This window comes from Xenopus tropicalis, chromosome 1 (genome assembly GCF_000004195.4).
Source record: "Xenopus tropicalis strain Nigerian chromosome 1, UCB_Xtro_10.0, whole genome shotgun sequence".
Classification (NCBI taxonomy): domain Eukaryota; kingdom Metazoa; phylum Chordata; class Amphibia; order Anura; family Pipidae; genus Xenopus; species Xenopus tropicalis.
The window spans coordinates 52055963-52083199 of NC_030677.2; the positions used below are offsets into that span (position 1 = coordinate 52055963).

Sequence of the window (27237 nt, forward strand, 5' to 3'; positions counted from 1 at the left end):
AATACAGGGTTATGGGAGATAGCTCTCAGTACAAGTGAGGGAATACAGGGTTATGGGAGATAGCTCTCAGTACAAGTGAGGGAATACAGGGGTATGGGAGATAGCTCTCAGTACAAGTGAGGGAATACAGGGGTAGGGGGGATAGCTCTCAGTACAAGTGAGGGAATACAGGGGTATGGGAGATAGCTCTCAGTACAAGTGAGGGAATACAGGGGTATGGGAGATAGCTCTCAGTACAAGTGAGGGAATACAGGGGTATGGGAGATAGCTCTCAGTACAAGTGAGGGAATACAGGGTTATGGGAGATAGCTCTCAGTACAAGTGAGGGAATACAGGGTTATGGGAGATAGCTCTTAATACAAGTTGATCCAGGGACTGGTCCGATTGCCATCTTGGAGTCAAGAAGGATTTTTTTCCCCTCTGCAGCAAATTAGAGAGGCTTCAGATGGGTTTTTTGCCTTCCTCTGGATCAACTAGTAGTTAGGCAGGTTATATATAGGCATTATGGTTGAACTTGATTAACATATGTCTTTTTTTAACCTAACTTACTATGTTACTTTGTTACTCTGTAAATGAGTAGGCAACATGGCAGTCCCATTCAGTCAGAGATGGAGATGCATGCATCTGTTAACTTATAGGACTTTGAGCCCTTTACCTGGTTTACAGGCAATACTGTAGCTGGGATAGTGAATCCAGCATACATAGCAATAACAAGCAGCTATACATATACCTCTGTGTGTAGCCACACTGCCTTGTACAAAGAGAGGAGGAAGAAAGCAGTACTCTCTGTAATTCTCCTAATTGCTCATCCGCTCCCAGCACCAGTGTAGGAGCCAGTGTGGCAGCAGCAGAACTGCGAGAAGGATCCGCTCAGCAGCAGCAGTGAGAGAGAGTGGCAGGGAGGCAGGCAGAGGGGCAGGCAGGGAGTCAGGCACAGGGGCAGGCAGGGAGTCAGGGGGCACTGAGCCGGCACTGGGTGAGCATTGCTGACAGATCCCATCGGGCAGCTGGAAAGTGGAAGCTGGGGGCAACCTTGGGGTACGGAAACTTTGCTGCGATCATTGCTGTTCGTGATCCTTTTAACTTGCCTGCCCGCTCCCTGCTTGTGTTGCACTCTCACTGAAACCAGAGGATTAAAGCGGCTCTAGTAAAGCTACAAGGAACAGATGGACTGAAAGCTAAAGTGACGTTTCCACTAAGACGGGGAGGTCTCTGGGAAGAGGGTGAGGGGCGAGGGTTTGGCAGGTTCGGGGTCGGGGAGAGATAAAAGCATGGGAGTTGCGCTGAGCGGCCGCTGTCCGCTTCCCCTGTGGTGCTGAACTGTGGCCCCGGGCCCGCTCCTGCCTCGGCTCTAGGGAGAGAGAAAGGGGGAGGGGGAGGCGCACACGGTGCTGCTGCTGCTACTGCTTCTCCTGCTGCTGCTACTGCTGGACATTCATTCTGGTGGGAGCGCTACAACTGACCGAGGGGATCCACTGGAGTAATCACAGCCACCACACTGCTCTGGATAATCTTTTAGCACTTGTCCGTGGGGATTTTATATTGCTCTTTTTATCCTGGATTAATTTGGTGTCCGTCTTATAAACACTTTGGATATAACCAGACTTTTTCTCTTATTGGTGAGGGCATTGAGTAATAGGTAAGCTATGGCTTCTATATATTCTCACTGTTTATGAGTGTGTCCTTATGTATGTTATGCCCTGCGTGAATTATATAGAATGTAAGCTGTTAGGTAAGAAAACTTACTGTCAACTGCAAATGGGGTTCTCTATGTATCTGTACTTGGCTACAATTATTTCTGAAGTGCAGCTGACATTATCATTCAGCAGAGATCAGGCTAAGATGCCTGCATTACTGGAGTGCTATGCCTTTAAGAAGTCATTTGTAAAGTTGCATCTCTTTTAACATCTCTGGGACATGACTAGAACTTGAATCAGCGCTCAGCTCTCCATTATCATTCAAAGCAAAAAATGCTGGCATGATTCTGTTTAGTCACTGAACTGTTACTTTATGTGTGTCTTGAGAAATGTAGAGGTGGGAGCCTTTCCTAATCTGCGGGGCTTATTGTTCCCAGCCATGAATGCAATCTTGTTTAAGAATATGATGCCAGCTGTGCCACCCTCTCCCACAAAAGGCTTGTAATTTGGCACACTAAGGGCTCCTACAGCCATGGCGCGCTTTCACGTTAGCTGTGTATTGTTAGCACATGTTGAGCTCATGGCAACCCAGAAGAAAAGCAGAACAAAGCACTTTGTAGGGTGCTACATACAAGAATTTGGGTTAAACTAGTGTATTATCTAATGCAACATGCACTGATTTTGAATGCAAATGCTGCTTTTATAACAATAATTGTAAAGGAGAAAAATGTGCTAAAAAGAAGGCAACACACATTTATAATAAGAAGAAAAACACAAGTGTATATGAGCCATAAGGGGCTGAGGGTTTACAGTAGTGTTACCTATGTGGACAGGCGAGAGTTAACTGTTAAACTGTACATGTGGGCTTAATGCACATCATGATGGTGAAACTTCACCGATTTTGCAATAAGCGTTGATCAAGCAGTTCCTAGATGTCTGTTTGCTTCTCAGTACTGCGAATGTGAATGGGTTATGTAAGCCTGTGATTCCGGCAGAGGATCTGTTCCGATCCTATCCATCTAACCTAATGTCGTGAACACGTCAAATTGATTTCAGTTGGAAGATGCTTTAGGACTGCTTTATGGCAAATAGAAATGAAATTCAATTCAGGACCTCAGCCTGTAGCAAGTTCCTTCAGAAACCTGCAATCTGTTCACTCTGATGTAAGTTTTGTGCCGCTGTTTGAGTAAAGCTATAAAATGAAACGAGAGCCTTCATATTGTTGTATCTGTGTTTTGTACAAATAGCATAAGCAGACTGCTGAGGTATGTCCTGCACTTATACATCTCACTACCAGAGCAAAGATTGGCCACATTCATTGTAACTGCTTTGCTTTTTAAGATCACACATTAAATATGTATTTGTGCTGTGAGTGCAGTGGCTATGCCAGGGTTAATCCTATTGCGACCCCCTGAGTTTCCTTAGAATTGTATGTTACTCTCTGAACCATGTAGGTGCTGTATAAAGTATAAACGATTCCTCCCATGCTAACCATATCATTGAAATGCAACCAGCAGCCCAGCAAACTGGATTTAGTACAAGTCTCCATGATTATTTACAAATTTATAATAAAAATCTCACCAAGAATAAAATATCATGATTAGTTCAAATCAGATATCATCGACTTCCATCGCCTTCTTTTCCCTCGTTGGACGTGCTGTTTTGAACAGACCAGGAAAATCCATTTTGATCTTGAACCTGTTCATCAAAATATCACAGTCTGGTCTTTATAATTGTTTCAGACCCTAATTTGTGACTTAAAGTTTGCCCAGGCCCCTATGGCTAATAGCACAGTTACAGATACAACAAAACCTGCAGTCACTCTCCTGTAGTTTCAGGAATCCAAACAGTAAATAACATTAACAATTATAACATTCGGGGTTATCCCCCTTTCACCTGTATTGGGGGCTGGGCCAGACTTTGCTCAGGGCTGAGTTGATACATGTTTCAGACATGTTTTATAATTAAAAGTTCACAAATCACAATTCATTTATTAGCCAAATTGTTTTCACTCTGAGCTTCAAGTTCTAAAGGAAGGAAGTTCTCATACAGTGGCCATCATGGGTACAGGGTTTTCTGCTATTAAGGGCCAGGCTGACTTTAGGCCCCATTTGCTGTGCCATAATGCTTGCCCAGGCAGTAAGATGCCTGTAATCACCAGGTAGCAGGGGGCATATGCAAGCCAGGGAGGGGGAAGCTTCAGCAGGGAATTATGGGATTGCTTCATTATGAAATCATTGGTATTTAGTGGTGGTTGCAGCCACGTGACATTTACCTATGCATGGGTGGCACAGTAGCATTGCTTCTTAGTGACTGGCACTCAGAATTTTAAAGGAGATCTATACCCCCAGGCGCAAAAAGGAGACACTTCTGGTCTCACCTCTGACATCTAACCTGCTTGCACATGCGCAGTTAAAGTGGATTTCCTGCTGCCCCCAACTGCGCAAGCGCAAGGCAAGTTCGTATCAATGGAGAGACTCAAAGAGTCTTCATTCACTTCAGTGCGATTCTCTGCATTTCTAGTTAGCTGTTAGTGATAGGGACAGAGTTGAAACTTAAAAAAATGCTATAAGGGAGAGGTGAGGGGGTCTAGGCAGAGATAGTTAAGGGGGCTTTTTGCACCAGGGGGTATAGTTCTCCTTTAAGTTTGTGCAATAAAAATCCACCTGCAATCATTCCCCACAAACATTTATCACTAAGGAACAGCTTCACTGCTTTTCAAGCCCTACACAAAGGCTGCTGTGCATGTAGGGTTACCACCTGGCCGCTATTAGACTGGCCCAGCCAGTAAATCACCAGCTAGCGCGGGGGCTGAAATTTTACATTTTATATTGCTGGTAAATTTGTAATACCCTACAAATCCCTGACCCTCTTTGCTAAGGGATCACTCCTTATAAGTACAGACGGGTCTATTCCCCGCCCATTTTCCTGCCCACTCCACCAATTCCCCACCCACTCCACCCATTATTTTTTCTAGGACATCATTCCTATGTTACACCGATGCCTACTCCCCTGACCCAAAGGCCGATAGTACAAGAAAAAAGGTAGCAACCCTATGTGCATGTTGTACAAGTCCCACTGCAGGGGTAAAATGCAACAAGCCATTTATTTGTAGAATATACTGGGCACAGTGTCTCAAGCAATGTTTTAGGCTTATTTTAGCCCTTTATTGAGCCAAGTATACAATGTGGTTGTTGGTATGAGTCTTTTTGGGGGCACTGAAACGTTATTGTTGTTCTTGCACCTTACATAAAGAACTTAGTAATGCACATACCATTGCGAAGGAGGGAGGCTGATCTCTGACATATTAACTGGTTTGTAATAATAAAGCTACTGTAGCCCTATAGTGCTTATATTGCTTACTAGAAAACTAATAATCTATAAATAATTAAATAGTGATAAAAATAGTGTTGAACAGGGGCCATATGACATTCCTCTCCACATGCCTTTAAGAAAAATTGCTTTTCTGCATAATAAAGAAGAAATGAATTCTAAACAACTTTCCAATACAGTAATTAAAAATGTTTTAAGTTATTTGTAAATATAATTGCTATTGAATTATACTGCACTCAGTCCTTGTTTTGAAAAATAACCACTCAGCCAGAAAGCAGCAGAAAGCAGGCTGGAAATCACCATATAAAGGATCATGGGCACTTTTATACAGGTCTCAGAATTCAAAGGTAGGAGAACATTATCTCCATAATGTGCACAAAGCTACAAATGCAGGGATGTGGAGGGGGGACCATGCCATACACTGCCCATCCAGTCAATCAGCATAACTAGACGAACCTACCTTAATTACCTCAAGAAAAGCTCTATTCCCTAGATAAATAAATGATCTCACTGGGTCCATGATCACTGCCAGAACCTGATATTGAGTTTGTGGCAGAAGCAGCTGCTTCCCTCCAGCTGGCAGTGTATTGGCAAAGTTGGCAAGGGAGACAGAACTTTACAGAGCGTTGCCTCATTCAGTTAACCCTGCAGCCGCCAACACAGCAGCCAGATATTGTAGTATAACTGATATCTGTAAACAGCTGAAACTCAAAAGAACTGTAAGTTCTGAAATGTACTTTTATATTGTATTTGTCTCGATTAACACCTTCTATGGAAATAATAATAATAAAAATGTGTGCTAATTTGATATGAAAAATATATTCATAAAAATGCAAAGTATCTGTAAAAGTAGTATTGTTCCCCATAGCCATAGGTCAATCTGCACCACATGGCAGGGTCATTCTGCACCACATGGTAGGGTTGCCAATTTTTGGCTCCATTCTTACCAGCCGGGGTGGGGGCTGGTCCATGTGGGGGCAGCTCCATGACATTTTGGGCAGGGTTATGATGCAAGCGGGGTGGGGGCATGGTGTCATGGGCCACATCCATGGAAAAATAGGCAAGCTGTAGGTGGATCAAAGGCAAGCCATGGCAGGGGCCTAGATGTTACAAATGTACTGGCAAGATGAAAAACAAATTCTGTTGTACGCCAGACTTTTTATAAAACATACAATATGTATTTTGTCATTTGTGTTATTTGTATTTTTTGTATTTCTCATACAAAAGTCCAGAGCGCATCAGACTTTAAGTTTAAGTATAGGGGTTCCAGGCAAAGGGCCCCACTCTGATTTGCACCTAGCATATATTTTTTTGCAAGCCAATATAGAGTAGTAAATTGCCAGTAAAATTAAATTACTGGTCCCAGCAATGGTGGCCTTGGCCTACCTCATTCTGGTTTCAAAATAAGGCACAAACTGAAGGGGAGGCTGAAGCATGCTAGTCCGGTCCATATCTCCTGCCAAGGGGCACTGCCTAACTGAATGTTGCACAAGTTAGGGGCAGAGAGGGGGGTTCCTAGCTTGCTTTGCCCTGCCTACAGCTCATATATATAGTTCTGCCAAACACATACAGCAATGTATTTATGTAGGAAACCCTGGTCATTGCTACCAGAGGCGCTGACAGTTGGACATGATGCTCCTGTTCTTTGCACCCAACACCAGTCAGTAAATGGGCCATAAAACATTTTATAGCATTGGAGTTTGATTTCTTTATCCCACGTTTATGGAATTTATTCATTATATCAGCCTTGCCAAAGCATGCACCTGCTTTTAAATAAATATACTATATAGTTATGCATGCATTAATATAAGGCAATAAAACAAAATGCAGACACAAATCTAGTGCTAATGTGTATCTTTAAAGACATTTCTGTTGTCTAAGGATGAGCCAAACATTAACACAAAGTGAAGTCTATTAGTTAAGGCAATGTGCTGATAGTTCCAGCAGGTGCTTCTTGGATTAACAGTTCATCTCCTGTATGTGAAATTGGCTAGGGATTACTTAAATGAAATGCCAAGATAATTAGATCATCTGCTTCTGAGACAAGTCCTTTCATGTAGTATAAAGCACCTAAGCGTTGCTGGAGAGTGGGACACATCTTGTTTTGTAATTAAAGAGCCATTGTAAAAGATGATTGTGTGAGAAACCTATTATAAATTGCTGTTTATAGTGGAGCAGGGATGGATGCTGATTATGGGGATATTATATAACATTCTCCAGTTTCCTATGCTATTTAATGTTTAGCCTTTCTTCCACTTTCACTTTAAGGAACATTCATCTTTTTCTCTGTTTCAACCCCCCCCCCCCCAAGCGTCAGTGTCCCTAGTGAATGAATAAAACAACAGCCCTATTTATATTATTCCATGCAAGTGCAGTCCTTAAACAGTTGCACAGACAATTAGTCACTGCATAAAATTGCTACAAGTGTTCAGCTGTGGATTATTATGATATCCTGAGTGCGGGGAATAACAATATTCTGAACACATACTGTACATTCTGCAGAACCTTTGATTACTTTTTTAGGATTATTTTGCAGTTGACGATACATTTCAAATTTGGCTTGCATTTTCCACTTATATACCATTGATTTGAAATGTGCAGGCTTTAAATGAACATTTCATTTTTCCTATATTTTCCCTATGTTGTTATTATTTTTATTCAATTTGGTTGGGGGGGCCTTGAAAATACTATAACAATACAGTAAAATGGTGAGTATAATTAGAAACTGTACAGGTATGGGATCTATTATCCAGAATGGTCAGGACCTGGGGTTTTCCAGATAAGAGATCTTTCCATAATTTGGATCTCCATAACTTAAGTCTGCTAAAAATCATTTAAATATTCAATAAACCCAATAGGCTTGTTTTGCCTCCAATAAGGATTAATTATATCTTAGTTGGGATCAAGTACAAGCTACTGTTTTATTATTACATGGAAAAAGGAAATCATCTAAAAAAAAATTGAATTATTTGCTTATAATGGAGTCTATGGGAGATGGCCTTTCCGTAATTCGAACTTTCTAAGTAATGGGTTTCCGGATAAGGGATCCCATATCTGTAATAGAAATTATTTGGGGGGGGGGATGTTAAACTATACAATATACTTTGGGCCAGATTTAATTTAAGATTCAATTTAGAAAAACTTATCTCAAAGTTGATCACATGAAAACTTTATTAATGTCTTCAGAAAAAACTAGAATTGAATTTGCAATAAGAATCAGAGAACCAAGAGGACGGAGGTCCCTGCCCTGTAGAGCTTACAATCTAAATGGGAGGGTAACTTACAGACACAAATAGGAGGATATTAGGCAGGAGGGTTTAAGGTGGAAAAACATTTTCAGATTCACATAACATGACAGCTCTGAAACCATTGCAATTAGCATCAGAATTTAATAATTAGACCTGTGGCATCAGTTTATATGACATGCAAGCCTCATTTTTTGCTTGATAATTTGCAATGACCCCTAAGCTTAGCTTCTCAACAGCTGCTCAGAGCTCACTGAGCATGTGTCCTGGACTGTTCTAACAGAATCCATGATGAGGAGCTCCTGTGACAACTGTAAAGGCCTGGAACATTACTACTATAGAGATGCTGAATCTTTTGGCTAGTGCAGTCAGTATAGTATAAAAAAACATGACATTTCTATCCATATCCATTTTTAGGGTTTAGTTCTCCTTAACTCATATTTAACACTTAGGCTGCACCTTGCTGTAGCACCTGATGAAGGGGCATGTTGTTGGTTTATTCAGTGACTCAACTGTACTGCATTGCCTTGAGTGCTAGTACCTGTTCTGTTACTACATTGCTGGGGGAGTGCTGTCTCCCAAGGGCTTGTGCAACAGCAGTATTACTAAATATGGGGCCCGGGTGTGCATGAGAACTACTTGTTTGATATCCTCTGCTTGGAGTTACAAAAGTAAGAATGTTATGTTGTATTTTAACTGATAGCATTGAAATGCTTGGAGGACAAGGATAACTCACATGGCCTGAACTACAGAATAATACGTGTAACAGAATATGAGATGACCATGACTATATCTGAAAACAGAAAGTATAGGGCTTGTTTAAAAAGTAAGTGCACAATGTAATTGCACGCCCCACCTAACAGCATGTGCCCCAAATATGCGCTGGATTTAGAAACACATCTGCTAATTTGCATTCATATTGGGAAGTTCCATGCAATTGTTTTCCCGGCATGAAAATAACATTATAATTATAAGCAAATGACTTGCATCTAATTTATTGCTTGGTCAAGTCATTTGCTTAAAAGTGCAACACTTAAAGAAAACCCTGGGGGTAACAGCCTGGCAGATGGTAATTCAAATGTTCCTTTTGCATCCAGGTGCCCTGCTCCTTGCACCCTTATACCTTATAAAGTAAAGCTGTCCTTGTCTGCCAAGTTGTGCAAGGTGCAAGTATAGGTGCATGTATTAATGCAATTGTCAAATGTCAATTGTGTTTGCAGTAATGCAAATAAGCCCTTGTAACATAGTAACATAGTAAGTTAGGTTGGAAAAAGACATACGCCCATCACGTTCAACCATAATGCCTATATATAACCTGCCTAACTACTAATTGATCCAGAGGAAGGCAAAAAACCCCATCTGAAGCCTCTCTAATTTGCCGCAGAGGGGAAAAAATTCCTTCCTGACTCCAAGATGGCAATCGGACCAGTCCCTGGATCAACTTGTACTAAGAGCTATCTCCCATAACCCTGTATTCCCTCACTTGTACTGAGAGCTATCTCCCCTACCCCTGTATTCCCTCACTTGTACTGAGAGCTATCTCCCATACCCCTGTATTCCCTCACTTGTACTGAGAGCTATCTCCCATACCCCTGTATTCCCTCACTTGTACTGAGAGCTATCTCCCCTACCCCTGTATTCCCTCACTTGTACTGAGAGCTATCTCCCCTACCCCTGTATTCCCTCACTTGTACTGAGAGCTATCTCCCATACCCCTGTATTCCCTCACTTGTACTAAGAGCTATCTCCCATACCCCTGTATTCCCTCACTTGTACTGAGAGCTATCTCCCATAACCCTGTATTCCCTCACAAGTACTGAGAGCTATCTCCCATACCCCTGTATTCCCTCACTTGTACTGAGAGCTATCTCCCATACCCCTGTATTCCCTCACTTGTACTGAGAGCTATCTCCCATAACCCTGTATTCCCTCACTTGCTAAGAATCCATCCAGCCCCTTCTTAAAGCTATATAATGTATCAGCCAGTACGACTGATTCGGGGAGGGAATTCCACAACTTCACGGCTCTCACAGTAAAAAATCCTTTCCGAATATTTAAATGGAACCTCCCTTCTTCTAAACAGAGTGGGTGTCCTCGTGTCCGTTGGAAGGACCTACTGGTAAATAAAACATTAGAGAGGTTATTATATGATCCCCTTATATATTTATACATAATTATCATGTCACCCCTTAAGCGCCTCTTCTCCAGTGTAAACAGACCCAACTTGGCCAGTCTTTCTTCATAACTGAGACTTTCCATACCCTTTACCAGCTTAGTTGCCCTTCTCTGGACCCTCTCTAACTCAATAATGAGCAAACAGTTGACCAAGATTCACAGGTAGCTTGTCTGGTTGATCTCAATACCTGTTTTACATTAGGCCAGTATGTCTTACAGTATTTGCACTATGCACATTATTATATTTAGCTAATGCCGTAACCAGATGGTCATGGTTTTCTTGCATGTAATGTACAGTAAATAGTATTTGATTCCTGAGATACCTTTACTGGACATGCTGTAGACTTTCAACTCAGGAAGGTGGATTGAAGTTAACAGATTATTGTAACTTAAATTGATTTAAAGTGAGGTCCAGCCGAGATTTCTGAAAAAGTCTCGGCTGCAATATAATATTAAATTCCTAAATATATCCAAGCAATTTGTCAAACTTTGCCAGCCTCTGACATATTCTATTCTTAAGAAATATACCTCATGCAATTCTGATATTGCTTTATGAGAGTAAAATCAGAATACTGTATCTTGCCATATCCCCACAACAGGAAACAATGACACCAGCTGCACAATTATTAATAAATTACAATGCATCGTCATTATACTATATAATTAGTGAGGGAAATGCAATTACAAACCATCAGGTGGCATTCTCTATAGTCTGTCAGGGTAGTTTGTATGATGAAAAGTGAACTTGCACAAAGTAAAATGATTTAAAAGGGTTTTATAGTTATTATAAAATTGTTATAGTTATTGTTTTTTATAGTTTTTTTACATGTTTTTGGTTCCATAAGACCGGGATGCTCCTTCTATGGTTGAACTCCTGAGGGGTCATTCTTTAGGGGTGGAGTGCAGGTGTAAAAACATTAAGGGGGACAAAAGCTTACTTGGCTCCCCAACCTACTCATCCCTAATGCAGCACTGACTAACGCAGTCAGCACTGGATTAGTGAAGGGAGACCCAAATCTTAGCACTCCATTTCAGAGCTCAGCAGCCTGAGTCCAGGGGCAGAGGAAGCAGACCCTGCAGCTACAGGGGGGCCCAGAAGTATAGGCGACCCCAAGAGGCCCTAGTTAATAAAAAGTTTCAATAAATATTGGTAAAACAGGTCAACCTCCAGACATTTGCAGGGCCTGAAAATTACTTTGCTGTGGGCCCAGTAATATCTAGTTACACCAGTGCCTGTGGCTATTTGTTCACACCCAGACAGTGCATAGTGCAGCTCTTTTTCACTTTGCATGCTGCATCTGGGTTTGCAAATGAGCCCTAAGAATGCCTTAAATAGTGTCACTAACATCATCAGAATGGTTTGTCTACTAATTCTCTATATATTCATTTTGATGGCACCACACACAGTGTTGGAATTCAGGGGCCCACCAGAAAACCTTAGACCCTAGGCCCACTCTCCAAACTATTCCTCCTTTCCCCACCCAACCTCTTTTTTTCTATTTTATTTGCATGCTAGCATCTATTCTTCCATCTATTTCTCATCTTTCTTCCCATACAGAAATTATTATTTTTATTAACATTTATTTATAAATCACCAACATATCCCGCAGCGCTGTACAATAAGTGGGTTTCATACATTGGACATACAGAGTAACATATAAAGCAACCAATAACTGATACAAGAGGTGAAGAGAGCCCGGCCCAAAAGAGCTTACAATCTACAAGGAATAGGGAATGACCATGAAACAGGCCAAATGGTCAGGAGCGGGAGGGCCCAGTGACACCTGGGCCCACCGGAGGTTTTCCTGGTATCCTGGTGGGACCAATCTTATTAAGTTCTGCCATCTAAAGCTGGGGGTGCATGGGCAGATCCAGTGATGGTATTCATATTCCGTACAAAAATGCCTTATTTCACATATGTGCGCATATTACCCATATTACCCATGCAGAGTGAACACGATGGGATGTGCAACCAGTTGAGCATATTGTCCATTGTTGTGCTGACTACAAGTTTGGTTCTTGCAGATTCTGTGACGGCACATTGAGGGCTTAAAGCTAACTTCACTCAAGCAATAATGTTCTCAGGCAAATCTACAAATGTGCCACAAACCTTTTTAGTGTTTCTGTAAAGTTCCAAATGTGCAAACCCAGAAATGGGTGGTGGTAGATTAGGGGGTACTTGCACATACTTAGGTGGGGCTGGGTGAATTAAAGACAAGTCCTAAATAATCTAGGCAATTCCAGATTTCCACAATAGACCCTAAGCCTGAAGTATTTTATAGGATTTTCAGAATTGTAAGCTTTAATACCTCCATATTTTGGTCAATCTGTCAAATTTAGATTTTTATTTAAATATACAGTATTATTATAATATTGGTTTACATGTTTTCCTTGTTTTATGTTACACTTCTATTTTAGTCCATTTTTAGTCATTCACATGGTCTACAGTTATATAAAAATAACTCTGTTAACTATTTAACTATAAACATATTTTAGTCCTAGATAATGTAAACTGAAGCCAGTCTCCAATTGCCATTTCACCCCTATATAATACATTTCACATACAGACTATACTGGGCATGCTCCCCATAGGCCCAGCAGTATCAGCTTTTGAGAGGCCTTGACTGTAGGCTTATATATATATATATACACATAAGCTACTTTATATATATTAAGTAGCCTGTGTATAAGGGGATGCATAGTGCATATCAAGTGCAAGTGCATACCATAGAAAATTGGTGCCTGCCTCCCCATCCTTTCTGCATGCTGTGCTGTTGCTCTCTGGCAGTTGAATGCAGAGCTTGAATATAGGAGCACAAATAGTTGTACATTAAAAGGCAAACATTTGAACTTGAAGCCCTTGTCCCAATTATCTCATAAAAGAGGCATATAAGCATGTTTCCTTTTAGAGTTTTATATAGTTAAAAAAATGGAATTTGTTTTTTTTTCACTCGCTTGGATCAAACAGATCATTTGTGCCTAATGATATCAACTAAGGGTTCTATATTTCATTCAAAATACTTAGAGAGGTCAGTGTGAATCTGTATTCCTAGGTATTTAAATTGTTCAACGTGTGAAGGATGTTGCACAGGAACCTGAAGTACTGTTAAATGCAGGCCAACAGGCATTACGATGGACTTGGACCAGTTGACCAGTAGGGTTATTAGTTTTATTTCTGAATTGAAACGTCATTGCCTATCTGTATTGCAGAGTACTTTTTTAGCTTACACAATTGTAGTAATTTTACCACTATTTCTCAAATTCTAATAATAAAATCCAGTCTGGAATAATGCCTAGGTGAGTTCAAAATGATCCTAATTTATATTTGAAAGTTAAAAAGTTAAAGAGAAAACATATTAATATGAAATATCTCTGCACAACCACCAATACATGGTTAAATGGGATTCAGTTTTACCCCAACCTCTCTCAGACCACGACTGGACTACGATTTGGGAAAATGCGAAGCAGATGGTAACTTGCCCGAGACAAAAGGAACATATCTACAAAATGTTTTGGTACCATACCCCCGCTAAGCTGCATAAATTATTTCCAAATCATCCTCCTCTTTGTTGGAGAAACTGCAGAGAAATAGGTACCTTGCCTCACATTTTCTGGACGTCTAATCATAATCCCACTATGGTCTGAGGTGTCAGGTCTGCATACCTCAATACCAATACCAATAAGCACCTTCCTCTTAGGCAAACCAATCTCACGGACCCAGAGGTCCACCCAAACTTTGATTAATTACATTCTCACCTGTCTTGCCATAGTGGCAAAGTGGCAAACTTCCACCTCACCAACCTTGAAATCAAACGCAGAGTGGAAAGTAACAAGTTATTTGAATCAAGTATTGCCCAGCTGCAAAAAAGACCCAAAACTTTCTCGAAATATGGTCCCCATGGGAAATGTTACCCTTAAACCTCTGAGTCCCTGTCGATATTGATATTGAAACTCACCTGCAACGTGAATATTGACTTTCTCCTCTTTCTTTCATCTTTTTTCTTTCTTTCTTTTATTGCTTTTCCATGTATGTAAACCATTCTGCAAAACATGAGGACCACAACTTTTCCCTTGATCTCATTTTTTTTGCCTTAATTTGCCTTCATTTATTTTAAAAATCAAGAAACATTAAAATTACATCAAAATAGTGAGATGAAACCCATCAAAAAGCTATAAGTCAGTGGCAAGTGTACCATTTGCCACCTGTGGTTTATCATCTTGCTTGAAAAGAATGGGAATGTGATTTTTTTTTTTCCACAATTTAATGTAATCATGATTAACCCATTCATGTTTGTAATAAATAACTAGTAGCAACTAGTTGTAATTTTTTTTATAATGTAGCCCCTGCACTGTCGGTTTTCAGTGCTAGAATTAAGCATAAACCATCCTATCCAAAGACTGTGTTACAAAAACCGATATTTAATAAAGTATGAGTTCTTGCCAATGCATAATAAAACATATTAATCAATATATAGGGTTTAGTTCTAGTGCCCTAAGCAGTCAAGGTTTCATATTCTGACATCACAAAACATTCATCCTTTTGCTACTGATTTTACTTTGAATAACAAGGATTTAGTAGATTTTTTTAGTGTATTTCCATCATCAGTGCAACTTCGGCTACTCCGAAAACAAAATGTTTCAAAATAACTCCATCAGGGAATTCTACTTAAACGAATGCAAAGTGGCAATGTGCCTGCACACATCTAGGATTATTTGTTGAGCTGTTTTCTAAAGTTATGCATGCTGTATAAACTGCTTTGAATTTTAGCTACAAGGTAAGGTTAGAGTTTTACTGCTGTATAAACCATTTCCAAAAAAGCTAAAAAAAACCAGAGAGAGTACAGTTATGTTCAGATCCTTTTATCTGTGAATTCAGGGTAATAGAATGCAACCAAAGTGAAGTTAAAGAGAAGAGGTTTTAACAGATGTTGATAACAGTCGCTAACATATAAGGATACAGGACAATGCGGCTATTCGGTTTTCCATAATACAAAATCACACAACTGGGCCTTGAGGAGAAAAGTACTGTTTTATTAATATATATCACCTAGTGCCATAAACAAAGTAAAGTGTTGAGTAAATGCCCCCAAATGTTTTGCTGTTTTGCACAAGAGAGCTATTTAAATGTATGCATTATTCTGTACTTCATAAAAGGAATTGTATGATAATGTCCTTCCAGTAAACAGCTAGCTCTTGCACACAATTCAGCAGAAAAAGCACGTACCTTTAATAAGTGGCATCAATAAGCACAACCTTGGCAAGCATTCTCATATCACCATGTTTGTAAATGACCTTGTATGTAATTATGTCAAATAAAAAGACATTAAATTATTAAACATATTAAATGATCATTCTTTTGGAGAACTAGTAAAAGGATTTACTATGCTTCCATCATTGAAGTGTTTTTTTAAACTGTTTTGTTAACCGCGAAAAGGAATGAATCAGAAAGAGAATGGCAATGTTACTGGAAGTAACTGGAGTACTTCTGATTTTCTCAAATTCTGTTTCATTTGGTATGGTATGGTACCAGTGTACCAAGTACCAGGAAAGCTGCGGTAATTCCAGTATTTAAAGAGGGATTATGCACTCATCCTGTGAATTATAGATCTGTAGGCTTGATATCTGTAGTGGACAAGTTAATTGAAGGCTTGTTAACAAATCACTTTAAGGATGGAGAATAGTGTTCTAAGTAATAATCAGCATGTCTTTATTAGGGAAGGATTAATGGTACAACATAGAGGGAAGTTGTTTAATGTGAAACCACAAACAGTTGGATTAGCAGTGACCAAGTGGGGTCTGGGTGCACGTGCCTCAGACCTGCAGCTTGAGGAGAAGGATCATACCATGGATGTTTAGTAGGCACACTGCTTGCTACACATCCATGGAAATACTAATGGTAAGCATATCCATAGTAATAAGTCAAATCAACTGGACTTGCTGTGTTTTTTTGGGGCCAGGGATCTCATGAAGATTGTATTAGCATTACTGGAGCTATGAGGTTTATTAAACCTTCCAGGGAGAGGTGCTTGGTTTTTCCATTTTTACATATATGGCTTCTTTAACACTTCTTTTGAACCAGTCCTCCTCCCTGTCTAGAATGTGGACTTGGCAGTCTTCAAACATATATACACAGCTGAGTCCTAAATATGGGTTATTCCACATACAAGTCAGAGCACTCCTCACTGCACTGTACTGCAAACACAGTGTTACCCTTCCTTTTCTTTGGTATTGGGTCTTTTGGGTGAGCCAGTTGCTGCTTCAGTGTGTTATATAACTGAGACTTTCCATACCCTTTATCTTAGGGCATAGTTGCCCTTCTTTATAATCTCAATAATATAACCAAAGACCAAAAACTACACTGCATATTCTATACAATGCTTTATCAGTGCTTTGTAAAGGGGAAGAATTACCCTCTCCATCTTCAAATCTATGCCCCTTTTAATACACCTCAAAATTTTGTTTACCCTTGCAGGTGCCAACTGGCATTGCTTGCTACAGCCAAGTTTGTTATCTATAAAGGCCCCTAGGTCCTTCCCCATAATGGATTTGCCTAAGGGCTAGCATATATTTTAATCCCAGGTGCATTACTTTACATTTATCAGAATGTAATCCCAACTGCCATTTAGTCATCCAGTTTGCCACATCCTGTATGAAAGTAATTAGACTGCATAGTTTTAATACATTTAATAAACAAATTAATTAAAAGTGGAACTTATACAGAAGCCTATACATGCCCTGCTAAAACCTTAATCCAAGTACATAATGTATCATCAATTTTTCTGACATGACCTATTCTTCATAAAGCCGTGCTGATTGTTACTTACAATGCCATTCTCCAGAACTCTTAAATGTGATATCAAACCTTCAAATATCTTGCCCACCCCAGATGTCAAACTTACTGGTCTATAATTGCCATCCTGATAAAGTAATCCCATTTTATATATGGAAATGACATCACTCTAATAAGCACTGTAGCATACAGGGCTCTTTTGTCCAAAGAGCAGAGTACCAAGTTCCATAGTGCATACATCTGTACATCGTGTGAATGTTGAGAATTGATTTTTGCTTTGTGGAACTATTTCAGTTCATCTCAGTCATGGGCCTTTAACCAAGCGCTCAGGGAAGGAAGCACAATAGTTATGTCATTTTCTACTTAACAAGTAGCCAATTCTATGGGCATTGAGCAATAACAACACAGTCACTGAACAATGGTTTGTGTGCTCACAATATGTCATCTAAACACCCATCATCTGCTTTAAATTTTAGTGCAGTATTGAAACCTGCTCAGGTGAAATTTTATAAAGCCTATATTTGCTATATTTTATAAATATTCTACACAATTATTTTGCCTTTTCCTCTCTGTTTCACCTTTCCCCTTCCTTCTCTTTTTATCTCCATGTACCAAGGACACTTAGGCATATCCTTTGAGTATAAACACATGCATTATTTAACATATTCACTCTTTCTATGCTTGTTTTCACCCATCTGAAGGAAAAGATTAATTCAATTGAGATTATGGGATTGATAATTTCTTGTCAACCTGTCACTTTCATTGAGTTGCTCAAACCTCTGTTCTTTTCTGTACATGACAAGTTCAGAACCCTTACATTGCATGAAGAGAGACTTCACTATGTGGGATTGTTGGGAAATCTTATGACAAATGTGCTATTAGTTTTGTAAAGCACGTTTGCTAAGTCTGTTTAGCATTCAGTGATCGCTGTTATTGACTTATCACGTAACAGATTTTGTCTGTCAAAGCAAAATATTTCTGTTTGCCGGCCTTGAAATTCTGAATACTGAACTTTTGATTTCAAATGTGCCACTTTGTGGTTATTGAAATAATAGTGCAATCAGTGAACAAATATGTCATCATATTCTAAAGACAGTGGGGCCTCAGGTGTGTAGTTGCTTATTAGGTCTCCTGTTGTCTTATTTTTCCCAGAAGACCTAATTCTGCTTTGGAAATGGTGTTTGTTTTCATTGTTTATTGTCTGCTGACTCTTTTCATTCATGTCTCTTTGAAAATCTCAGTGCTTTATTTTAATATTCTAAAAGTCACTTTATATTAATATACATCTGCACACATCTATTGAAAAAGAAATTGGCATGTATGCGCTTTTATATCTTAGCTACATTATTGTTGGCTTATTACTGTTGAAGGTTACACAATCTTATTACAAAAAAGTTACAGGGTGCATAGATGCTTTAAAAGAACATGCTAATTGCTAAATTGTAATTGTTTGGGTATTAGTGGGTGCCAGGATATTTGCTCCCCAATGCTGCTCCGCAGTTTAACAATTAGGGGCAGATTTATCAAAATGTAAAATTAGAGCTCACCACAGAAAAACTCACTTTCTATTCATTCCTATGTGATTTTTTGAAGCGTTTTTACCAAATGGTGAACTTTATGCATTGATAAATACACTTCTAAAAACCCAATAGGAATGAATAGATGGTGATTTTTTTTGTTGAGAGTTCTAATGTCGCATTTTGATAAATCTATCTCTTACTGTACAAACAATATGGCATGCTGCAAGTAGCCCTTACCCCCTGACCATGTAGTCACTGACCTTGGTCACCACCTGGTTAATATCTCCACTGTAAAACCTGTACTATAAATTAAGTTTGCCCCTTCTGTATATTAACGTATTCCTGTTTTTATGTATGTGAGATGCAAATAACAGAATCACGCACTAATAAAGACAGACATCGTAAATAATTAGATGGCACTTATAAATGATTTAACATAATGGAAGGTGGAGAAGACAGGCTTATCTAATTTATCTTAGCTGACGGCTGCACAGAATTGCTCATGATTAGCAACCTGTATGCAGTGGAAACATATGTGCCAATAAACCATAGGGGTCATTTATATCTGCTACTGCAGCTGAGTTCGCACAATTTCCCCACAGTAAGTTGCACACAAAACCCCATTCATTAAAAGTACTTGTACAATTCACTCTCTGCACTTCCACATAGTTGCTCTTGGCACCTTTATGTCCATCTTGCCTCTGATCTGAATAAAACTGAAAGAGAACCCTACAGCTACCACCACCATTCGGGCAGTAGCTCCATGTTCCCTTAGTACCACCCGTCAACAAGTGCACATGTCACACTGTAAATGACACCAACTAGACTTGGAAAACATTCAGAGCAACTGCTTTATATTTACAATAAAGTGCAAGCACAACTGCATTCATTTTGGGAAAAAAAGTGCTGCAATATGAGAAAAAATATGGCTATTGCGATCAAAATTGCTCTTTGCTCACTGCACTTACACGCATAAATGAGCCCTCATGTTTCATCTGTGCAGTATTCTTATAGCCCTCATGAGACCTAGGGGAAAAAAGCAGGAGGACCATTAAAAAAGCAGGGTCCTGGCATCATAGTGGATGCATTCATGCAATATCTTGATGTGTTCAGAACTGTGGAAGCATCTTTCTTGGACTATTAGAAGAGTTAGAGAAATGTGTTTCTTAACTGTAGCCTGTTCCATCCCAACCTGGATGTCCTATTATTCAGGCGGGTTTAAGTATAGAAAAGGGGTTACGGGGTAACAATTTAAAGCTGCTCCTATTGGTCTGCTGGAATGCAAAGCATCTCACTGCTGTAAATGCATGCAGTATGACTGGCTAGTGTAATATATCCAGTATGAGTTGACACAGGGTTTTAAACCAGGGTATCTCTAAGAAACTGCATTTCAGAAGCAAAGTTGTTAACATCCAGCCAGTTCCCCTAGACCTTGGAGTTATTCAAAGTTCACAGTTTTATTCAATTTCTGATAATGTAAGCTGGAATAAAGACTTTCTAAGAATCCCTTGTATCTACAGGAATAGAGGCATTATGAATATTCTGACCTATTATGATCATAGCGGCACATTGTTTCTGCTGAAAGAATTAGCATCTGAAAACTCTCAGTGGCATAATCCCAGGCAACATGTCTATGGCACAGTCTTTGGATCCATTAGGGGAACTGCTTCACAGGTTTCTTAGTTATCTTGTACTGAAAAGCTACAGGCAAGACTAGGAAAACTGCAGCATTTTGAAAGGTGTTGGCAAAGGAGTAAACTTATGTATTTTTGCAACAATAAAACAATACCATAAATTCACTATTACATTAAATGGTGCATATTTCTTTTCACAGTATTTTTTATTTAGCAGTATTAAAGTATTTTAACAAATACTATGTCCGAATAAAGGACTTTTTTCACTGATTCCTGTGCTGTGAGTGCTCACTTTGGACTTGTTGTATTATGTGGGTCAGCACCCAGCTTGTATTCATTTGAGTGCCGATATCTGGGAAATTACACACACACATATATATATATATATATATATATATATATATATATATATATATATATATATATATATATATATATATATATATATATATATATATAAATGTAGTCTTATTCAGATGAATCCTGTTAGTTCATATCAAGATACAGATTTATGAAAACATTGAGGTATCTGACATCGAGCCATACTTCCATGAATAGCAAATGCAGTACATGTTTAAAACAAATCTCTTGCTAATTGACCCACAGACTGAACTTCCAAGAGTATCTATGAGAGTAAATAGCTATTATACCAAAGCCAAAATGGCCTTCAGGCTGATTGCTCCCAAGTACTGCTGTAGGCCCCCCTTAGGGGAACAGACCTATAGTTTGGAAACCACTCACTTAGAGGACCTAGAGACCTGCATCAGTTTTTCTATATGCAGGGAATGACAGAGTGCATACTGCCATAGCAGGTTCCACCCATTTTTGGAATTTGCACCCTTTCCTGAATGTACATCTATTAGGTGACTGAGTATGACAATTCACCATCTTTATATATCATATTTTCAATGTGCAACTTTCAAGGAAACAGAAATGGAAGTCTAGTGTATTGGTTTGGCAATGCTAAATATGCTAGATGTTAATTTAGTTAGAAGTGCCATACCTAGGATATATTACTGTGGGGAAAATCTTCTGGTGCAGAAGAAAAATAATTGTGATGGGAGTTGGAGTAGACTTGGGACTAAAGTAGGCTTAATTTAAACTTATAATTTACTTTAATTTATCTGTTGTTGCTATGCTACTCATCTGACTATAGATAGCAAAAGCAAATAAAAAAACCCTCAAAATGACATACACATTCTTAAGGCGGGGTATCATTTACTGAAGACTGAATCCATTTCAAATGTGCAAATTAACAAAAACTCCCTAGTATTTTGCATGTAGATATTACATAAACTGTATGTTAAAAGGCATCTGCTGACTATGAATATAACAGCTGCAGGTGAATAGGCAAGACATTTATCTGGATCCCTCTAAAGTAACTAGACGTATAGATTATAGCAGCTCTCACAGCTTCGGGGATGGGGGAAGAATCTCTCCTTCTTTGCTTCTCATTTTTCTCATATTAATATAGACTGTAAATATAAAAAAATGAAAAAGGTTAAAGTTTTAAAAGAAAATTGGGCTATTCAGGATGATTATTTCCTCTATAATGGTAAAATCATCATGCAGTTTTAAAAATGACAGATCCGCTTGAAATTTAAATTGATAATGGTATAACACATAATACAGCTATCAGCACAAATAGGATCTTTTCTTTGGGCTTTATTGTGCTGTGCTCCCATGTATTACCCAGTTTGATAGCAGGTAAAAAACAGATATGCATGACCAGATTTTGTCATCAACCAGACAGACAGAGCCCATGACCAATTCCTTATATACTATATATTATTCAGTTACAAGGACAGCTGCTTTAGGTTAGTCTGTTTGCAAGAAGAAGAATATTTCTACTCTTGTTAAGGGGCCTGATTCACTAAAGGGCGATAAAACGTGCGCTATTTTTATTGTGCGCTAAAATTTTTACCGCGTCTTAATTTTGGCGATTTTTCGCACGATTCACTATAAGCATACTCGCACTTTTTTACGCGTGATATTGCATGCGTTATTTAACTCGCGAAAAGACTATTTCAATGCGGTATTTGCCGGTACATGCGCTAAATTACGTGAATAATCTCCGCATATGAATGGTAGCATAGAAATAGTGTATAAAAATTGTTGCCGCATATAAATGATGTATATAAATATTAGCCACATATAAATGGTATCATATAAATAGTAGATGCTTATAAATAGTAGCCACTAGTGATGAGCAAATGTGTTCTGGTTATCTTTAGTGAAAAATTAGCAAATCTTTCGAAAGATCCACGAAACGGCAAAAATGTTGTGCGGGCAAAAAAATTGTTGCTGTGACTATTATTTTTTGACGCTTGTATAAATTTTTGGATGTGCGGTGAATTTTTGCGTGGCAAATTTTTTCATGCGTTTTGCCATTGGCGGAATGTTTTAAGAAACGCATGAAAAAATCTGCCGCGAAAAAAATTCAACGCACGTCCAAAAATTCGCTGCGAATCCATGCCTGGTGAAACATTTCATCACTTGTAGCCAAATAGAAATAGTCGCGCAAATGAACGCACGCCATGTTAGCCATACACGCCAATACTTGCAGAAAATTACTGTATTAAAAATGAACATTTCGCTGCAAACTGGCGGCTGCGTCACTCTAGGGGAAACACATGCTTGAATAAATAACACTATGGGGCTGATTTACTAAGACACGATTTTGAATCCGAATTGGAAAAATTCAGATTGGAAACGAACATTTTGCGACTTTTTCGTATTTTTTTCGATTTTTTCTGCGTCTTTACGATTTTTGCGTAAAAACGCGAGTTTTTCGGCGTCTTTACGAAAGTTGCGCAAAGTCGCGATTTTTTCGTAGCGTTAACACTTGCGCGCAAAGTCGCGCCTTTTTCGTAGTGTTAAAACTTAAAAGGCGCGATGTTTCGCGCAAGTTTTAACGCTACGAAAAAATCGCAACTTTGCGCAACTTTCGCAAAGACGCCGAAAAACTCGCGTTTTTACGCAAAAAACGTAAAGACGCCGAAAAAATCGCAAAAAATATGAAAAAGTCGCAAAATTACTGATCATTACGAAAAAAACGCAATCGGACGCATTCGGCCCGTTCGTGGGTTAGTAAATGTGCCCCTATAAGTCCATATTTTATTGCAAAAAATCATTTACTGTACTTTTGTATATTTTTTCGCCTGCCTGTAGTAGGTGTTAATTTTCGCATAGCCGAATGCGATATTTAGCTCGCAAAAGTTATAGTGAATCATGCGATCGTATTCTTTTCAGCGCGGAAATTAACGCAAAACGGTAAAACTAGTACGAGAAATAACCTATGCGAAAATGGCGATTTTTCGCACGCGATAATACTATGGTGAATCGCGCGCAAATTATTTTGCGTTTTTTAACGCGAAAAAGCGTGCGATAATTTTTATCGCCCTTTAGTGAATCAGGCCCAAGGCCTCATATAAAATCATTTTTCAGACATTTGTTGTTGACATGTGGACCTTTGCCACCTCCTCCAGCTCTTTTTTTAAACCGTTTAGGACCCAGGACCCAGCTGAATTAGATTCAGCAACCTAGAAGATTACAGCGAACACCTGTACTGTGTGGCTTTTAGCCCTCCCAAGGGAATTGGGTTCTAATTTTTAAAGGGGAATGCAAGTCAAAATTTTAAAAACAAACTGCCCAATAGTCCTCCTATTGTTTAGTAAAAACGCCACACTTTTGGCTCACATAATCAAATATTTACTCAGTCACACTTACTTCACATTTTCTACAACAGGCAGCCATCTCTAAAAGGTATTCTCCCTTCCTTTCCCTCCTTGCTTCATACTGCACATGTGTTTCATTCCCTCCCCCCCTCCCCTCTGCCAGATCCGCTTCTGATTGGCTGGTGGGCATGTGTAGCTCAGAACAGGAGACAGGATCAAGTTAGACACATGCTCAGAGAATAGGAAGGCTGCCGCTGGCACCTACAGGAAGGGGAGAGAGATTTCAGCGATGTCACTGTAGTCTTCACACTGCTGTAGGCTGCCAGCACCATATCTCAGAGAAGCAAGCAGGGATCTGGGAATTTAGATATGCAGTAAGTACTTAAAAGAATTTATATTAACCTTTCATTGTCCTTTAAGCATCTAAAAACTAGGGCCTATTCCTGGGAACTAGAACAGTGAAGAAAAGTGGACTTAGCTTAAAACTGTGAGTTGTTCTGTTCTACAGAACTAGTATTGTCCTGTGTGAAGTGTGTAGACCACCATTACATTTTTGTCTTTTTTTTCAATAAAGTTTTTTTTGCTTATCATTTGATCATTTAAAGTCCAACCTAGACTTTAAGAAGCATTCAACTGATCTTTCCATGAGTTTACCAGACAGAACCAACTCATGCTATGACCACAGAAAGCAGTGTTTGGCTCAACAGAGTGGCTATCAGGGTACATTAAAATTTCCTCAATACATTTGCAATCTTTAAAGTAAATCTGCATTATTTTATCTAGTGTAGACTTGTTTGGCATATACTTATAACTTTCAGTTCAACACCCTTCTCCTCTCTTTCACGAAAAGAAACCCCTTTTCCTTTTGGGTTTAACCATCCAGAATGTTGGTATTATCTGTTCTTGGACATTTTCTTTCTGTGCACTCTTTGGTATAGAAAATGACAACTATTTGAAAGTAATTAAAAAGTGGACTGCAAAGATAAAGCCCTTTTCCCAATTCACTGTCCTAGGTACACACAGTTTGTAACCACTGTGGATCCTTATAACACACTCACTGTTCCAGATGACAAGTGCAGCAGGCAGGTACCCAGTAGGAGGTAACAGATGGACTGACCTAAGCATTACAGAACTGACCTAGAAACAGATATTTTGCAAGCAAAGGTTGGGGAGTCTTTGGCTGTAAATGGGTGATTTATAGACTATGTCCATATGATTAACTTACACTAGTACTTTACATATATGAATTCAGTGACCTTGTACCAGGAAAATAAAGAAAGTGCATTCTTTGAAATTAATAAAACCAAAGATGGGACAGCTGACTCAATTCTTTATTATAATCATTTTTCTCATTGGATGTGCAGAAGTCAGACTTCAGCAAAAAAAAAAAAAGTAATAATTGCTTTAGGAACATTTGGTGATGCTATCACTTTGTTTTATTGTACATTTGATCCTCTCTGCAGAGAATTATAATAGTCATATACATTACTTATCATAAACATCATTGTATCTACTACTGCACATTTTAGAGGTTCTAATTATTGTCTTGTAGGCCCTGAAGAAACTTGAAGCAGCAAATAGGTATCAAACTTGATGCTGACATCTGGGTAGTGTTCTGTCTAGCCCTACAGCGAGCTGATTGGTACCACAATATTTTCATATCAATGTGTTGAAATATCAATCATATTATAGGCTACATTTAAAAAACAAATGTTAGATGTTAGACAGACAATTCTTATTGTTAAATTGATACTAACACAAAAAAAAATTGCTTTTCAAAATATTAATGTACATAAAAAGTTACCTATAGGTTTCTTTGATCATTATTTACCGACAGGTTGGCTTTTGTAAGTAATTATATAGATTGTAAGCTCTACGATATAGATTGTAAGCTCTACGATATAGATTGTAAGCTCTACGGGGCAGGGACCTCCTTCATCTTTTGTTTCTGACTCTTATTGCAACTGCACCTTGTATTTATTGTTGTACTTTGTATTTATCCATTTTGTATTTATCCATTATTTTTAACCCCCTGTCTGTATTAATGAATTCTACTGTACAGCGCTGCGTACATAAGTAGCGCTTTATAAATAAAGATATATATACATACATACATACATATAAGAAACAGTTTAATTTCTGGTGTCAGTATCTCTTTAAGTTTTAAGTGATAAAATGGCAAAATATTCTACAATGTTATGGTACTGAAGAATTGGGGTATTGTTTAACATCTGGCTCTGAAACTTTAATAGTATAGAAATGTAAAAGAAAGCATCTGTCATTTGTTAAAAAATTCTGTTTCTGTTTCTTTTAGATAAAAATGCTGAGTTGGCAGTCTGCAGCTTTGTGCATGGGCTGCTTTCTTCTTTTAACTGAAGGAAGACCAGCAAAAGAAGAATATTCCCTTAAACCATTTCCGCCATTTATAAGGCTACGACACAAGGTAATGCAGAAGAAAAATATTTGAAGATAGTGTATATAAGATTGTACAATACAACTGGTAAAAGATCATTTTTAATAAGAATGGATAATATAAAATTGTCGAAAGGCATCGTGGAGATGAAAAAAATCTTTTAGTTTGACCTGAAAGCTATGTGCAAGGCCATGAAAATGTATATTATTTTTTTTCTGCTCTAGGTTCTCTTGCTGCTAATATAAAGTAATTTCCTATAAGGGATATTATCTTGAGTAATTTGTATGCCAAGTTAGGATTAATGATGAAGCCTCTACATTCTGTAATGTAAAAGAGAATAGCTAGCAGCATGATGTATAGATTCAAGTGCTGTAAAACTAATTTATTCAGCCAAAAAACATACAAGAAAGGCAATGTTTCGGGCCTTCAAGGCCCTTTATTGAGCCCACATTATGTATTGTATACTTAAGAAGTCATGTTTGTGTTACCCTTTGTAGCTGACTTTCAAAAAGTCCACAGGGTGCCATTTTTATAATACTGCAGCCAATTATACCTGGTGTCATTGGCTTGCATGCGATCACCATCTATTTTGTACTTATAATTTGATTTAATGTGGGTGATTCCGTGCCATGTTTTATAGGTTACAAAGTGTTACACTAGACTGCAATTTCCCTAATAATCATGCTGCAGCCCTTAGAGGCACTGGTGCCATTCTGTCTGCTGAATGGAACACCTTTGGGAATTTCTTGCCATACCTTGTCTACGTATTTATACCCAGGAAGGAAGGGGGGGGGGGGAAGAGTGGATTGACAA

At 38.7% G+C, this 27237-nt stretch overlaps 1 protein-coding gene across 2 annotated transcripts in view; it reads left to right on the forward strand.

Moving 5' to 3' along the window:
• The first annotated feature begins 759 nt into the window (after positions 1-759).
• fstl5 (follistati like 5) overlaps positions 760-27237 on the forward strand; it is a 262487-nt gene continuing 236009 nt past the window's right edge. The window contains exons 1-2 of one of the 2 annotated variants that reach the window (XM_002934742.4): positions 760-1639; positions 26326-26454. In XM_002934742.4, the coding sequence (XP_002934788.3) occupies positions 26332-26454 (123 nt within the window). In that variant the 5' untranslated portion in view covers positions 760-1639; positions 26326-26331. The remainder of the gene's footprint in view (positions 1640-26325; positions 26455-27237) is intronic. The other variant, XM_004911161.3, reaches the window with a different exon arrangement.